Source organism: Suillus subalutaceus (genome assembly GCF_016647625.1).
Source record: "Suillus subalutaceus strain FC151 chromosome Unknown DFJ58scaffold_73, whole genome shotgun sequence".
Classification (NCBI taxonomy): domain Eukaryota; kingdom Fungi; phylum Basidiomycota; class Agaricomycetes; order Boletales; family Suillaceae; genus Suillus; species Suillus subalutaceus.
In genome coordinates, this window is record NW_024540322.1 from 1 (window position 1) to 14,695 (window position 14,695).

Consider the following 14,695-nt stretch of genomic DNA (forward strand, 5'->3'; position numbering starts at 1 on the left):
GAAGGATCGAGATTTCGATGGGTTTGGGATACCAGGGCCTGAATGTTGGAGAAAGCCACGTAATGATTCTGAACCGGTGGCAAAACTGGAGTTTCATTGTCAATTCAAGATCTGGATGGGTTTCGAGGTGATGGATTGCATGAGACTTTGCAACTCCAATGTCGAAGATGGCACCCATTTGAAGGAGCGAGATCAGAAAGGGAACAGATTCGGTGTTCGCAGGACTAAGTTCATCTGTATCAGCTTGAATCCTTGAATTTTTATAAGCAATTAGTAGTAAGATAGAGGCTAGCAAATAACACACCTTCTGAAAAGGTGATCAAGAAGACAATCAAAATCTACACTGGAATGTCCATCCAGTATGATCAGGGATTTGTCTGAACGGCCCTCGTCCTGACGGATCCCAGTGCGAGGCAATGAAAATAGATTTGCGAAGACATTAGGCCGTCGTGCGAGAATGTCAGCTGGAATATGATAGAGCTGTGACTGAACCTAGCAACAACCAACACCGTGCAGTTAGTAGGACAAGCCTGAGGTTCAATGGCACATGTTAAGCTTACTTGTAGAACAACAAATTCATTACTGTAGTAATGAGCTGCCGAGTGTTGAGGAATTGTTGATCTATTTTTGTGGTACCACTGGCAGTCAGTACATTTGACTCAGATGACAAGCAAAGCAGCATGTACCTTTGTAGTATCGCTTCACAAGCCCTAGAATTCATTGTCTAGGTAGCAGTACTGCTAGGTTAGAAACCTGGCATCAATGGATGGAGTCTGAGTCAGGAACATGAAAATGGGCACATGGTTGAAGTGCCACTGACCGTTTACGTGTCACAGTAAATTGACTTGGAAATTTTCTTGGGTGAGTCGAGCAGCTCAGCTGTACTACTAGTATCATGTCAAAACTTGAAGGCCGTCCTCTACAATTCCCAGAACTACCTGCACAACAACATTGGTCTCATGACACCAGAAAAGCACATGGAATAATTTCTGATACTTACAATCATGCTACCTGAGTTCTTCAACAGGAGGACCACGACCCACTCCAACTACAGACCATAATTGAGAAGATTTTGAATGACTCACTCCCTGTGCTCGAAGCATTGGACTTGGAAATTCAGGATGCCATATGGACAGATGAATGTGCTCGGGCACTGGCTACAACAGTAGTCGAGCTGAGGCAGGCATCAGAAGTTGCTGGAGACATGTCAGTCACGATCTTTCTAGTCCGAAAGCAATCTGACGAACTTTTCATCTAGCACGAATTCTAGATATGCAAAGGTCAACCCTGTCAGTACAGAAATACCACCTCATCAGACATGTGGATGTCCTTGCAAAGTTATTGACAGTTACTGGCTTGAAGATGCTCTCTCTCCTCACCAAAAAATTACCTTCAAGCGCTTGGCGGCCGCTTTGGGCATGCATCGGAACACTCTTTGACGTTATCTAAAAAAGCATAATGTGTATCAGTGATTCTCAGCAATCTCCAATGCCAATCTTGATATCCTTGTTAAGACCTTCAAGATATATAAACCAGATTCTGGCCTTCGTTACCTAGTCGGCTTTTTGAGAGCCCATAGTGTTCGTGTTCCACGGCATCGAATGAGAAGCTTGATGCATAGAGTCGACATGATTGGTCAGATGTTGCGGCAACGCAAAGTGATTGCACGACGGAAATATGCTGTGCCACGGTGTCATGCATAGTATGGAGTTCATACCATGACATATACGAATAGCAGTATAAAAGGAGATAAGTAGAGGAGTGTACAAAGGATATACTTCTTACTTACATAAGCTTTGTTTCTATTTATTTAGTTGTATTTGTAGTTTCTGTCTCTTTCCATATTTGTTCATGTTTATTCAGCCACTTAATTACATCAGTGAGCCACTCAGATATGTTTGTAAGCATGTCATGTGACTGGTAATATTCTGATTTGTAAGGACTTTCCATGACTCATCATGCTTTGTAATATTTTACTCATGTACTTTAGTAAGCAGCTGATTCAGCACACCAAAAGGCTTGGTTTGTAAGCATAATCTTACCAATCCAGTGATGACTCATTGCTTAGTAAGGATGGTTTCTAAAATGTATATAAGGACTCCATTCTCACATAATATATAAGTTTTTTCCCCTTCCATTCTTTTCCCAAACCGTGTGGGAACGTAGGAATTTGAAGTCAGGAGTTTTCCCACTTTCTGTCTCAACACTGTGAGATCACAAAGAAAGTGAAGGCCTACGAGTTGCCTTTGAAAACAATCGTATTCTTTTAGTCTAGATTGATTGTATACTATCTTACAGGGATCGCCTATACAATAATCTATCGTTTTATCCATCGTTTTACGTATTCGTGCCACATTCAGTTCAGAGAGGTCCATATTACCTACTAGGTTTCAGTTAACCTGACAAAAATATATATATACTCCTTTACTATCAAGAAGTGATCTAGCAAAGAAGTAATTTATTACCCTTTGGCCACCCACGAACACCACGTTATCAACCGAGAAGTAGAAAATCCGTTGACCATGAACTTGAGGAGCTGGCACCTTAGTCTTAAAGAATACAATTGTGATAGTCATTGTATTCTGATCAACATATAAGACCCTCAAGTAAGAAGACAACGGTCCAACCATCTCTGGCATTTGGATGGGCATCACAAACTTATCCTCTGGGGGATTGTCATCCATGGACTCATAGATGGTTACTGTCGAACGGAAAGTTACTTTTACAATGATCAACAATTTAATAAACTTGCTGATCTCAAATTCAGATTGTAGTGCTTTGAGCAAGTAACAACAATCGTGCCTCGACAGTCCTCACCATCTTTCTCCAAACAATAGAAACATATGGAGTCCCTCTTCGGATGAGAGGGGATCGAGGAGGTGAAAACATTGAGGTGTCTGTTTGGATGGTGATGCACTGTGGTCCAAACAGAGGTTCATTTTTATGGGGATCATGAGTGATACTAGTAAGCTAGTGGAAGTCAGACATGATACTTATGATTCAAATAGCTCAACACATAACACCCAAATTGAACGCCTTTGGGTGGAGGTTGGCCGTCAGTTTGCCCAACGATGGAAGGCATTCTTCACACGCCTCGAACAACTTCATGGCCTGAATCGCAAGAATCCCCACCACTTGTGGCTCCTGCAATTTCTTTCCCTTGATCTGGTCAACATAGATTGTGAAATATTTATGGAGGAATGGAATCATCATCCAATCTCCGGTCCAACAACAAACCACCAATCTCCACTAGTAAGTAGAGGAATCTTTTATTCATTTTTTTCTGCTGACTCTCCATCGCTTATCTCACAGGACATGCATTTTCTCTCCAGAGTTGAGAATGGAGTTTATATCACTGATCCACTTCATGATGTGCACCCTGATATACTCACCCGATACTATGGTACTGGTGGTCCACCACTTTCTCACATTGATGACTTGGGAAAAGACACTGACAATTCTCGAACTGCATTACAGGAAGAGATTGCCGCTGACATGCAATCAAACCTTCATGACCAGCCAGTCCCTGTCCCTGATCACTCAAATCCATTTCCCTCTCCTGAAGTAGAGGCCATCTTTTGCCAAGCCCTTGCTGATGTGCAGTCTGCAGGTTTGAAGCCCGATAACTCATTTTTCACTGCCTCAGAGTGGGCTATTGATACATATGAAACTCACAAGGATATATCAGTTGGTTTTCGAAAGACAAAGACTTTATTGATGAGCCTCCCACCCAAAATATGGATGCCACAGGCTCTCATTTGGGCACAAGGTCTTTCAGTGTTACATTACTTGCTAGAATTATGATAGTCTTATTGAATATCATCAAAAATGTGTATGAAATAAAGTGGCTGATGGAATAGTTAAAAATCAATTTCGGCTGATGCAAAACCACCACCTTGTCACTTCCCGAACTTCCCGTTGCCAGCACCATGCTTCCAGCTGATGAACAAACATGCCGAGGCAAAACCAATGATGGCTCACTGTGTCCATGGCTCCGCCCTAAGCTTAGGAAGGACCAGAAGGACGACGAGCCTGCGATATGTGTAAACTGTGGTCATTATGACACATCACATCCGCAGGAAGCCATTCTGCAACAGCCACCAACAACATCTTCCAGCTTTGGTTCAATCATGTCGAAATATTCTCACCTGCTGTCAAAAACGGGTGCGTCAGAAGACATTGCCCGTCGAGAGACAAATCTGGGGTTCCGAAAGCAAGATCTAGCCATGCCTGCTTCAATGAGCCGCACAGCAAAGGTTGGGGTGCGCTCCGGTGGTAGTAAGGATGTCATCAAGGTAGTAAGACCCCCTCAGCATGTATCAATGCTGCTCTGAATCAATCATTAATCAAATTCGTGTATAGAAGACAACTGCAGCAAACCTCCGAAAGATGGGTGTTGGATCAATCGTGATGGTGACTGTTGGAGTTGTGAGTACCTGATTATTTGCCTCAAGGAAAACCGGCACTGATGTGAAGCATTTTCGGTCAGAATAGAAAGGGTTGTATGAAACGAAAGGTTGCACCTGACATGGCCAAGATTGAAGAACTGCGAAGGCTCAAGCTTGCTGTATCCAAGGGACCCGATGGCGACAATCTGCAGATTGCACCAGGCATGACAAAGAGTGACATTGACAGATATCTGCGCACTCTCTTCCCTCGTCTCTTCGATTACCTCGAAAACCATGATGATGATGGCAGGAATAATTCGAACTTGACACTGGCAGGTGCAGATGGGTTTCGCTGGTATTTAATTGTCAAAAGTGGCAAGAATATGGTCAAGAGCAGTCAGGAGGGACTTACAGGCAGCGAAGTTTTAAAGACTCGTCATCCTGCTGGACGAAAGTGGACTGATCAGTTCATTTATTTCGGTGAGTCCTGAATCCTGATAGAGACTTACCCGGGCATGTTGTATATGTGTAACCCATTGTCCAGGTACCATGCTTGAAGTGGACCCAGATTCTTTTGATGATTCGATGAACGAAGTTGCGGAGGCGGAGGACATAGGCACTGTTGGAAGCAATGATATGGACGAGTCCGAGAATGAGGTGTCGGTGCTCCCAAAGGAAAAGGTTTCGCACCTTAATTAACTCTTCTTGCCCATGCATTCTCACTATTCTTCTGATGCTCAGACTCTCCTAATCTTAAAAAACGAACTCGATCCAGTGGTGCCAAGCTGTTTGCGACTTTCCTTGATTCTGACTCGGATTCTGATGTTGAACTGGTGGAAGATCATGGCCGTAAAGGTGAAAGGACCAAAGCGCCGCAAAGAAAGTGCCACCGAGGTACATCAGGAAAAACCCCCTTTTCGTATTGGGGACAATTAGAGCAGATTGTATCAAACATAGAAAATCCTTTACCATTTTCTCAAAATGCGTGCCAAAAAGACCCAAATATTCGACAGTTTGAGCCAATGTGCGCATCGAAAAAAAGAATTCAAATGCATCGGAGAAAAATTTTAGATACAGGATGACAGCTGTCGAACACTAGTACTACAGTCCTAGAAAAAATAGGAAATAAGACACGCTTCGAGATACAAGTATAATTATGAGTGCAGTAGAAGGCACTGTCCCTCTTTTTAGGCTTTCGAACCACTCGCGTTCAAGTCAGTCTCAATCTCCACGATGGAACCGTTGAGAGCGGTATTAACTTCAAGGCGTGGATGGGTTGAATAAGGTTGCCTTTTTCTAGAGGGCTCGTGCCATCGGCAATATGATTTTCTGCAGGTCCACATTTGAGGCGATAGACGGATACACGACCTACTATGACGAGTTTGGCCGGGAGCTCGCTACTTTCATTGATGAATTCCAGTCCATTAGTATGTACTGCTGGAATGTTGCCAGGTTGAACTTGGTGAGTTCCGAAAGTTCACGGCATTTTCCGGATTTGTATCTGTTTTTTTTTTGCAAATCGAATCGATCGATCAGTTCTCTTATCATCATCTCTATCATATTTGCGATGGCAGCTAGCCCTAGGGTACAGACTTACGGTTGAAAAATCCTTACGACTTTTCATAGGCTTTGATGGGTTGCGTGAGTGATTCGCTAGTTTCTTCGTGCCAGACAATGACCTCTCCATCTCTATTGCTATGAATTGCCCATCTCGCGATACAGCCAATCTCAATTCTCGGCACGCTGCTGCTATGCCCTCCATCTTCTTCAACACAATACCTGTCTCCAAGTTCCACAGATGAAGCATCTGCCGTCTTCTCGTCTTTTGACCTAGTTACCGGATGCTGATGGTGCCACAACGGTGTCCTACTCTCAGGATGTATGTGATCTTGTCATTTGACCTGCTTACTGATGCTGATGGTGCCGCGGTTGCGTCCCGCTCTCAGGAAGTTTGTGATCTTGCCTTTTGACTTGCTTACCCGACGCTGATGCAGTTCATCCCGTCTAGTATGTGCTCGTTCGATTAATTTTCTCGCTATTTTACTGACCGTGTATTGCAGTGGCTCCAAGGCCAATGTGGTGTGCGATCTGGAGACGGACGAGGCATTGATGTTCCTTGACATCGATGCAATGCCAGAGTTGGAGGAGTAGTAGGTGATGAGCGCTAGTAGTAAAATTGACTAGGATTCACCTGAATTTGATTGTTTTCGCGATGTTTGAATTGGATCTAATGTGAGATTTATGCTTTGGTATTGGTAGTAATTGGGGTGAATTGTCTACAATTGGGAGGGGGACTAAAAAAATCAGTCATATCAATCGAATGTATCGAATCCTCGACAATCTGCGAGAATTGGGTGATATTGTGTCAAATTAGGAATCACCAATTTCCCTGATGTATGTGACAACTTCTCCATTTATTATTCTGCATTCTTACTACCTATTTTGAAGTTGCTTCCGACCGTCAGATGGAGTTCGCAGGGTCGGATTCGAGAAGTACTACACTGGCAGGCACTGGTATAGAATGTAAGTCCCGTCCGTTATTATTTTTTTCCACGGCATTAAATTATCACCAACCTCAGCGGCACCTGCAGTCATGTTAGATGTTCCTGCCGCAAAGTCCACTTCGGAGAATTCGGATGGCGATGAGAGGAGCAGTGTGGCACAGATTGATGTGACACGGCTGGAATCAGAGCTTGAGATGTTGGAAGATGTTGGTTCGAACGAGATCCTGCCAGCCGAAGACAAACCAACCTTGAACATGCCACTGGATGGTGACTCAGAATCAAGCACACTGCTTGCCAGTATCACGCCAGCGGACGAATACTACAGTGACTTTGGTACTCCTGAAGAATATATGCTAGTACCCTCCGCATCTGAGTCCAGCAGTACCTCGACAACTTCTAGTACTACTGCCAGTGCTTCCACCTCAGTTTCTTCGACTCATGCAGCACATGGGCCTAGGGATCTTGGTTTCGGCCGTCCACGGAATCTGCAGGCACTGAGTAATGTCCCCCGACTCGCATCATCTTGATCAGCATTCAGGATGCTCGTCAAACCAAAGGCCAATCCCTGGGATAGGAAATGACAGTATCGACTTTTTTTCGTTTATATTACTGACTCTACATACAAGCAGTTAATTTGACTTGACACTTAATCCTCTAGACTGTCTTTACCCAAGCACTTATTTCATATTTGACTCTACATTGAACTACTAATACACCGCTGCGTTACATGAAGTGTCTGCGTGCGTGCGCGCGATTTGGGTGCGCGCGCGCGAAAGTTGCGCGTGCACGTGATTTATTTATGGTGCATTTGGCCCACCATAATCACTCGGGATCTGGGAGAAATCGTCTCGCGCGCGCTCCCCCAAAGCTGCAACTTGAACGCCACATAACATAAGCTTATATTGAGCTCGGAACTTGTCGTCCCACCATCTCTGTTCCAAACTATGATATAGCTGTTCCCTTGCTCCATCTCTTACAGCATGGTGAGTCCTCCTGTGACTTCACCATTAATTCTTCTTCGACTTAGTTCTGGTGGCAGTGATACAAGGCGCCCTGCCATGGAGGTGAGTCATGTTATCAAATCCAAAAAAACTACTGATGCTCACGCAACCCGGTGTAGGGCACTGCTTGCATGCTCCTTGAGTATAGCACCACGTAGGACATTTCTTTTGGGGGTCGATCTGGGGCGTGGCAGAGATTGGTGATGCTAACTTGGCACCAACGATAGCGAGTACAAGGATTGCAGAGGTGAAACGCATTGTCTGTGACTTGTGTGATGATTGATTTGATTCTGATTCTGATTCTGAAGAAGATGGTACGAACACGGCTGGCTTTTATGTGCTGAATATTGTTCTTTGAAATTCTTCTTGCGCATATGGTTGTGCCTAAAGTTCCATTGGTAATTTGGTGTGGAACTAATCATCCTAATTACATCCAAACTGTGGGGGGGACGGCGGCGACCCTGATTCAGTTAGAAACGCGAATATTGCCGCCGCCGCCCCAACCCATAGTTTCAGGATGATTAGTTCCTGCCAATAGAACGGCACAACCATATGCCCAACAAACAATATTCAGCATACAAAAGTCAGCCGTGTTCGTACTATCTTCTTCAGAATTATCCGATCCTATCTCACACGGGTCATAGACAATGCGTTTCACCTCTGCAATTGCATTCGCTGTCGTTACTGCCAAGTTAGCATCACCAATCTCTGCCACGCCCCAGATCGACCCGACTAAAAAATGTCCTACGCGGTGCTATACTCAATCAGCATGCAAGCAGTGCTTTGATCCGTTTTGCCTGAGCATCGGTAGTTTTCCTGAATTTGATAACATCACTCACCTCCATGGCAGAATGGCATTTATCACTGCCGCCAAGACCCGGGTGATTAATGGGATCCACAGGAGTACTGGTGACCATGCTGTAAGAGATGGAGCAAGGGAATAGCTATATCATAGTTTGGAGCAGAGATGGTGGATCCTGGCACGTGGATGGACGACAAGTTCCGAGCTCAATATAAGCTTATGTTATATGGCGTTCAAGTTGCAGCTTTGGGGGAGCGCGCGCGAGACGATCTCTCCCAGATCCCGAGTGATGAGTTGAGGGTGCCAATGCTCACTGGATCAATAAAATGCCGACCACCACACCGAGAAAATCGAGCATGGACGACCACCTCGCAGCACCCATCATGAAAGTCCATGAATTGCATCAAAAAATTATTAATGAACAAAAATCATCAGGTACACTTGGAGAAGAGAGCAAAAGCATAAAAAGCATAAAACGCTCCAAAAAACTTTAACCATCCATTGCATGATATCGTGGCCCGCACCTAGCCCTCTACAACGTTCAATTAAGCCCAGATCGGTCCCCTACCTCTATCCAAAGCTTCTACACATGACACGTGTAGTCCAAACCGCGCCTAGGTCAAGCAGCGCCGACTCGATTCTATGAGGACGTTGGCCAACCATTAGAACGATCCCTAAGCGCCTCTTCCACAGCTTTCCGGCCTGCAGCTGTAAGAACTGGAATTCCAGAACTGATATCTTGTTCAAAATACTGGGGTATAAACGTGTGTTCGAGTCCGTTAGCGGTTAATCCAGTACCAAAGAAGACTGCGAGGAAAGAAAACTCACTGAACATCCCTCCTCTTCATCTCACCCGCCTCATCCCTCTGCTTCTGCGCAAGTTTCGCTTTCGTACCCTCCCTATACTCTTGCGGAAGCAGCCTCGTCGTCACAGCATCCCATAACTTCCGACTCTCATTCGGAAGTTGCTTCTCTGGCGGAAGAACCTTCTTCAGGACGACGAATAACGTCGAGAAATCTACGAGCGTCGCGTATTCCGTTTCTGACAACAAAGGGGCAGAAAACTCGGCGTGGAAGAAGATGATGCTGCGGATGCGGATGTGGATGGACCAGGGGGCGATGCAGCAGTCCGCCACCACCGTATATGATTCCGCCAACATCCATCAAAAACAGCTACGACCCCAGCAGTGGGGACGTATTTCACTTTCGTCCATTCCTCGTATTCTGTGGATCTTTCGTCGTATGTGTGTATCGCCCCCTCGACTAAAAAGTGTGCGCGGCCTAGTCATGACTTGTCCCATCATCCAAGGCAGATTGCCAAACCTGACCAACAGGAGTGGACCACAGAAGACGATCGCTGGCAAGAACGGGTGGACGATGCTCAGAAGGAGTGATGCTGAGCTAGGACGAGGTGCACGGGGTGCGAGGCTGGGATTGTTGCAAAGATTGAAAGCCTGAGGTACGAATCTATTTTAAATCTTAAAAAGGGGAGTTCAATGGCCAGACTCCGGCTGATTTGGACGTGCGTTTTGAAAAAGAAATCAGCTTTGGTGGATTTGGGATGGATTTCGGCTGGTCAAGCGACAACATTCGGCAAGGCTAGTCGGACTTTGAAACACGCACATCACGTGTGTTCAACTGTACGACGCGACTTAGTCGTCGGCCTCAGCTGCAAAATCTGTTATTCCGAAGGCCCGCAAGAAGATCTAGGCCACTCCCGCGCTAGCCACTGACTTCAAGTTGGACTCCGACAAAGAAAATGTTACTGACGCGGACGAAACGACCCTGTGATACGAAGAAGCCGTGCGTCATGATTAGTATGTCTCAAGTACTGATTCAGCAGCCTGCTGCCGCTCGGTTTGAAAGGACATGTAGTTTTTGCGTTTTGGTCTAGCGTTCTGCAAGTGGCTGTAACATCGATATTGACACTGTTTGCCGCCGGAATACCCACCCGTACCCCGGGCCCCACCGTTATGTAGATTATGTGTACGACATTCCTAATGATGACATCAATGTTGCTTCGTCCCAGCCGTCACCCTCGCCATTGTAATTAACCACCTCAACCTCATCTAGAACAGTCTGGTATTATTCCTTGTCCAATCCGTCAAAATCAAAAGCATTTCCCTCGAGCACTTCAACTTCGTTAATGCTCTGAACTTCTTCAGTCCTTTTCAACTCTTCGAAAGCTGCAAATTCAGCAGCAATATCATCACGCGAGGTACTCTGTGCATTTACTAGGCTATTTTGTTCTTTACTCAAGGGTTGATCAATACATCCATCCAGGTTTGAAGCTTTGCGTTTCTTGATGGGAATGACACAGCAGCGCCGGAGTTGCCTGTCTTTGCCATAACAAACGCGCGCGCTGCTTGGCGCAGAGGAGCAGTTGCATTTTGATAGCGCTTGATAAGACGGTTCGGTAGGTTGTTGTCACGATCTTGGATTCGAGCGCCTGATGAGTTATCAGTGTCGCCGCAATGTTTGCATTTCCAGTAGTAACGATGCGAGCTGTTGTCAACTCGTTCCAGGCGCTCGAAATTGTCGTTGATCGGTGATGCAAGGGGGCGCCCTCCAGCATGCACCATCTTACCTTAGGGATGTCGTTTTGCATGTTCTCTTGAATTCAAACTATGTTATCAGAGATCTAAATTACATCTCCACGAGTCTCAGACACCCTGGAGTTTTACCAAGTTTTGCCACCCCCCTGTCGCGTGAGTTCTGCCGAGGACCAGGCACAACCAGTTTTGCCAATAACACTACTAGTACGATAGGGTTGACTTTTACGCGTCAGCCGCCCATTTGAGGTCTGCCCGTTGTTTTATATCATCCGCTGATTATCCTGTGCCGTCATCAGTTCTGTCATCAGGGCCCGTCTCTGTCATCACTCGCTATCTCTCTCGCTGCCACGCCGGCTCTTTCTCTGCCTTCGTGCTACCTATCTCGTCCGCCGTCTCTGAGGGCTGCCACACGAACAGGTGCACTCAGGCTTCAAGCTTTCCAAGAGAAGACCTGGGTGTACATGGCGTGTCATGGCAAGCAGGACCCTGCGTAGCCTTACAATTCCCATTTCATCATGAGAAACGCAGCGTTCATGTTCTTGTCAGCATGTCGTACCGCCTTTGGTGATAAGAAGACGCCCGATGATCGATATTGATCTCGCAGCTGATCTCCAGTTTTCGGGGTTTAAGAGCGTCCTTGGCACGTTGTGTCGATGATGTTATTCATATCGGTGTAGTTCTACCTCGTATTACTGCCGTCTTGTACATATTCACAAGTTGATCTGCGATCCTCTTTTAGCAATGACCCTGATATATTCTTGCGCTCCAGTTTAGTATCTCGTTCTCATATACTCTGTCGTATTTTTGTCCACTAAATTTCACATTTTGCTCAAAATACCAATGGTTACATAATGTACAGCTGCCATAACCGTTGTGTAACCATGTAATAAGGATTTCAACTCATAGGGAGATGACTCCGAGATGTTGAGTGCATTTAGTACCGAGCCGACAGCTGATTAGAAAACGCGAATGTTCCGAGTTCATCAGGAAAACGGTCGCCGCCGTCCCCCCCACAGTTTGGATGTAATTAGGATGATTAGTTCCACACCAAATTACCAATGGAACTTTAGGCACAACCATATGCGCAAGAAGAATTTCAAAGAACAATATTCAGCACATAAAAGCCAGCCGTGTTCGTACCATCTTCTTCAGCATCAGAATCAGAATCAGGATCATCACACAAGTCACAGACAATGCGTTTCACCTCTGCAATCCTTGTACTCGCTATCGTTGGTGCCAAGTTAGCATCACCAATCTCTGCCACGCCCCAGATCGACCCCCAAAAGAAATGTCCTACGTGGTGCTATACTCAAGGAGCATGCAAGCAGTGCCCTACACCGGGTTGCGTGAGCATCAGTAGTTTTTTTGGATTTGATAACATGACTCACCTCCATGGCAGGGCGCCTTGTATCACTGCCACCAGAACTAAGTCGAAGAAGAATTAATGGTGAAGTCACAGGAGGACTCACCATGCTGTAAGAGATGGAGCAAGGGAACAGCTATATCATAGTTTGGAACAGAGATGGTGGGACGACAAGTTCCGAGCTCAATATAAGCTTATGTTATGTGGCGTTCAAGTTGCAGCTTTGGGGAGCGCGCGCGAGACGATTTCTCCCAGATCCCGAGTGATGAGTTGAGGGTGCCAATGCTCACTGGATCAATAAAATGCCGACCACCACACCGAGAAAATCGAGCATGGACAACCACCCTCGCAGCGCTCATCATAAAAGTCCATGAACTGCGTCAAAAAATTAATGAACAAAAATCATCAGATACTAAGAAGAAAGCAAAAGCATAAAACGCTCCAAAAAGCATTAACCATCCATTGCATGATATCGTGGCCCGCACCTATCGGTCCCCACCTCTATCCAAATCTTCTACACATGACACGTGGGTACTCCAAACCACACATAGGTCAAGCAGCGTCGACTCGATTCTATGGGGACGATGGCCAAGCATCAGAACACTCCTCGAGCTCGAGTCTTCCACAGCTTTCCGGCCTGCAGCTGTAAGAACTGGAATTCCAGAACTGATATCTTGTTCAAAATACTGGGGTATAAACGTGTGTTCGAGTCCGTTAGCGGTTAATCCAGTACCAAAGAAGACTGCGAGGAAAGAAAACTCACTGAACATCCCTCCTCTTCATCTCACCCGCCTCATCCTTCTGCTTCTGCGCAAGTTTCGCTTTCGTACCCTCCCTATACTCTTGCGGAAGCAGCCTCGTCGTCACAGCATCCCATAACTTCCGACTCTCATTCGGAAGTTGCTTCTCTGGCGGAAGAACCTTCTTCAGGACGACGAATAACGTCGAGAAATCTACGAGCGTCGCGTATTCCGTTTCTGACAACAAAGGGGCAGAAAACTCGGCGTGGAAGAAGATGATGCTGCGGATGCGGATGTGGATGGACCAGGGGGCGATGCAGCAGTCCGCCACCACCGTATATGATTCCGCCAACATTCATCAAAAACAGCTACGACCCCAGCAGCGGGGACGTATTTCACTTTCGTCCATTCCTCGTATTCTGTGGATCTTTCGTCGTATGTGTGTATCGCCCCCTCGACTAAAAAGTGTGCGCAGCCTAGCCATGACTTGTCCCATCGTCAGCACCCATCCCCCTATTGCTGGGGAGAGAAACGCACCTCTTCTTTATACTCAATCACAGCCCGATACAACACCCCCTTCGCACACACACAAGTAACGATCGTACTATCCCCAACAGTGATATAAAAGCTCCCCCTCAAGATCCCATTCACATTAGCCACCGGGTGCGTGATGTGGTACTTCTCGCCCAAGTCCGTGCCCGATGTAAGATTGATGTACTAGATCCCCTTGTTGAAAGACCCCGGGGCGAGGCGCACGGTCGTACCGCTCACTTTTGCGCTAATCTGGTTGATCCCTGCCATTTCCACACCGCGCCCGGGACATGAGGCGTAGGATGCGCTTATGGGAGGGTGGTGCGATACTTGTTCTGTTACGTACACGACCCGGATGCGATGGAAGTGGAAAATCTTGTGCTCCAAGTCAAATCTCGATGTCCGAGTGTCGGTCTGTGTCGGTAGATTCGATGTATGCGAAGATTGGGTTTGCACATGATTGGGTCAGAAATGCCGGTCTTCAGGGTCATTGAAACAGCACCTTTGGGATTTCGAATTCGGGCAAGGGCGGTTATGAACGCGCGAATAGGAACCGACGAATGTTCTAAGCTTGTCTTTACCTTGTTTACCAAGGTCACCAGAGGCATAATTGGGTTGAAAGATGATATGTAGCGCATTTGTTAATTTATATTGAGGAATGAATAGTGGCTGGGCTTCTTTCGAGACAGTAGTACAAAAGTTGAGGGATTGCAGTATTCACATAACGTGTTTAGATGTTGGAGTAAAAAAAAAAACAGGGAAAGGGGTGAAGGATTGGGCGAGTATTTGAGCTGGGCAACGAGCTCGAGCG

The 14,695-nt window shown here is 46.1% G+C and overlaps 7 protein-coding genes across 7 annotated transcripts; 5 read left to right on the plus strand and 2 right to left on the minus strand.

Moving 5' to 3' along the window:
* Window positions 1–1,472: 1,472 nt before the first annotated feature.
* On the plus strand, window positions 1,473–1,703 carry DFJ58DRAFT_662326 (uncharacterized protein; the record flags this gene model as incomplete). The annotated part of the gene is made up of 1 exon (XM_041382293.1): window positions 1,473–1,703. A coding segment is annotated over one exon (231 nt), but the record flags the coding sequence as incomplete, so codon positions are not given.
* A 1,249-nt stretch (window positions 1,704–2,952) lies between these two features.
* DFJ58DRAFT_662291 (uncharacterized protein) lies at window positions 2,953–3,804 on the plus strand (the record flags this gene model as incomplete). Its single annotated transcript, XM_041382288.1, has 2 exons — window positions 2,953–3,252; window positions 3,313–3,804. The coding sequence occupies 2 exons, from the start codon at window positions 2,953–2,955 to the stop codon at window positions 3,802–3,804; spliced, it is 792 nt and encodes a 263-aa protein (XP_041242480.1).
* A 125-nt stretch (window positions 3,805–3,929) lies between these two features.
* DFJ58DRAFT_729420 (uncharacterized protein) lies at window positions 3,930–5,324 on the plus strand (the record flags this gene model as incomplete). Its single annotated transcript, XM_041385745.1, has 5 exons — window positions 3,930–4,295; window positions 4,363–4,428; window positions 4,490–4,868; window positions 4,933–5,069; window positions 5,130–5,324. The coding sequence occupies 5 exons, from the start codon at window positions 3,930–3,932 to the stop codon at window positions 5,322–5,324; spliced, it is 1,143 nt and encodes a 380-aa protein (XP_041242481.1).
* Window positions 5,325–6,698: 1,374 nt separating this feature from the next.
* DFJ58DRAFT_794581 (uncharacterized protein) lies at window positions 6,699–7,624 on the plus strand. The gene is made up of 2 exons (XM_041390460.1): window positions 6,699–6,911; window positions 6,968–7,624. The coding sequence occupies exons 1-2, from the start codon at window positions 6,854–6,856 to the stop codon at window positions 7,417–7,419; spliced, it is 510 nt and encodes a 169-aa protein (XP_041242482.1). The 5' UTR covers window positions 6,699–6,853; the 3' UTR covers window positions 7,420–7,624.
* An 831-nt stretch (window positions 7,625–8,455) lies between these two features.
* On the plus strand, window positions 8,456–9,027 carry DFJ58DRAFT_794590 (uncharacterized protein; the record flags this gene model as incomplete). Its single annotated transcript, XM_041390461.1, is given in 5 exon segments — window positions 8,456–8,499; window positions 8,552–8,675; window positions 8,732–8,766; window positions 8,806–8,866; window positions 8,884–9,027. Coding segments are annotated over 4 exon segments (215 nt in total), but the record flags the coding sequence as incomplete, so codon positions are not given.
* A 308-nt stretch (window positions 9,028–9,335) lies between these two features.
* On the minus strand, window positions 9,336–10,164 carry DFJ58DRAFT_888742 (uncharacterized protein; the record flags this gene model as incomplete). Its single annotated transcript, XM_041394702.1, has 2 exons — window positions 9,549–10,164; window positions 9,336–9,502 (listed from the first exon to the last, which is right to left on the minus strand). Exons 1-2 carry the CDS (start codon window positions 9,853–9,855, stop codon window positions 9,336–9,338), a joined length of 474 nt encoding a protein of 157 aa, XP_041242484.1. The 5' UTR covers window positions 9,856–10,164.
* Window positions 10,165–13,208: 3,044 nt separating this feature from the next.
* DFJ58DRAFT_842580 (uncharacterized protein) lies at window positions 13,209–14,492 on the minus strand (the record flags this gene model as incomplete). Its single annotated transcript, XM_041392850.1, has 6 exons — window positions 13,209–13,299; window positions 13,377–13,590; window positions 13,614–13,839; window positions 13,891–14,070; window positions 14,125–14,298; window positions 14,466–14,492. 6 exons carry the CDS (start codon window positions 14,490–14,492, stop codon window positions 13,209–13,211), a joined length of 912 nt encoding a protein of 303 aa, XP_041242485.1.
* Between the last annotated feature and the right edge of the window lie 203 nt (window positions 14,493–14,695).

Excerpts from the sequence above, each read along its gene's own strand:
- DFJ58DRAFT_794581 (XM_041390460.1), top strand. The coding sequence starts at position 6,854 with ATGGAGTTCGCAGGGTCGGATTCGAGAAGTACTACACTGGCAGGCACT. Across the intron at positions 6,912-6,967 it reads GGCAGGCACTGGTATAGAAT|CGGCACCTGCAGTCATGTTA; the intron begins GTAAGTCCCGTC and ends CACCAACCTCAG.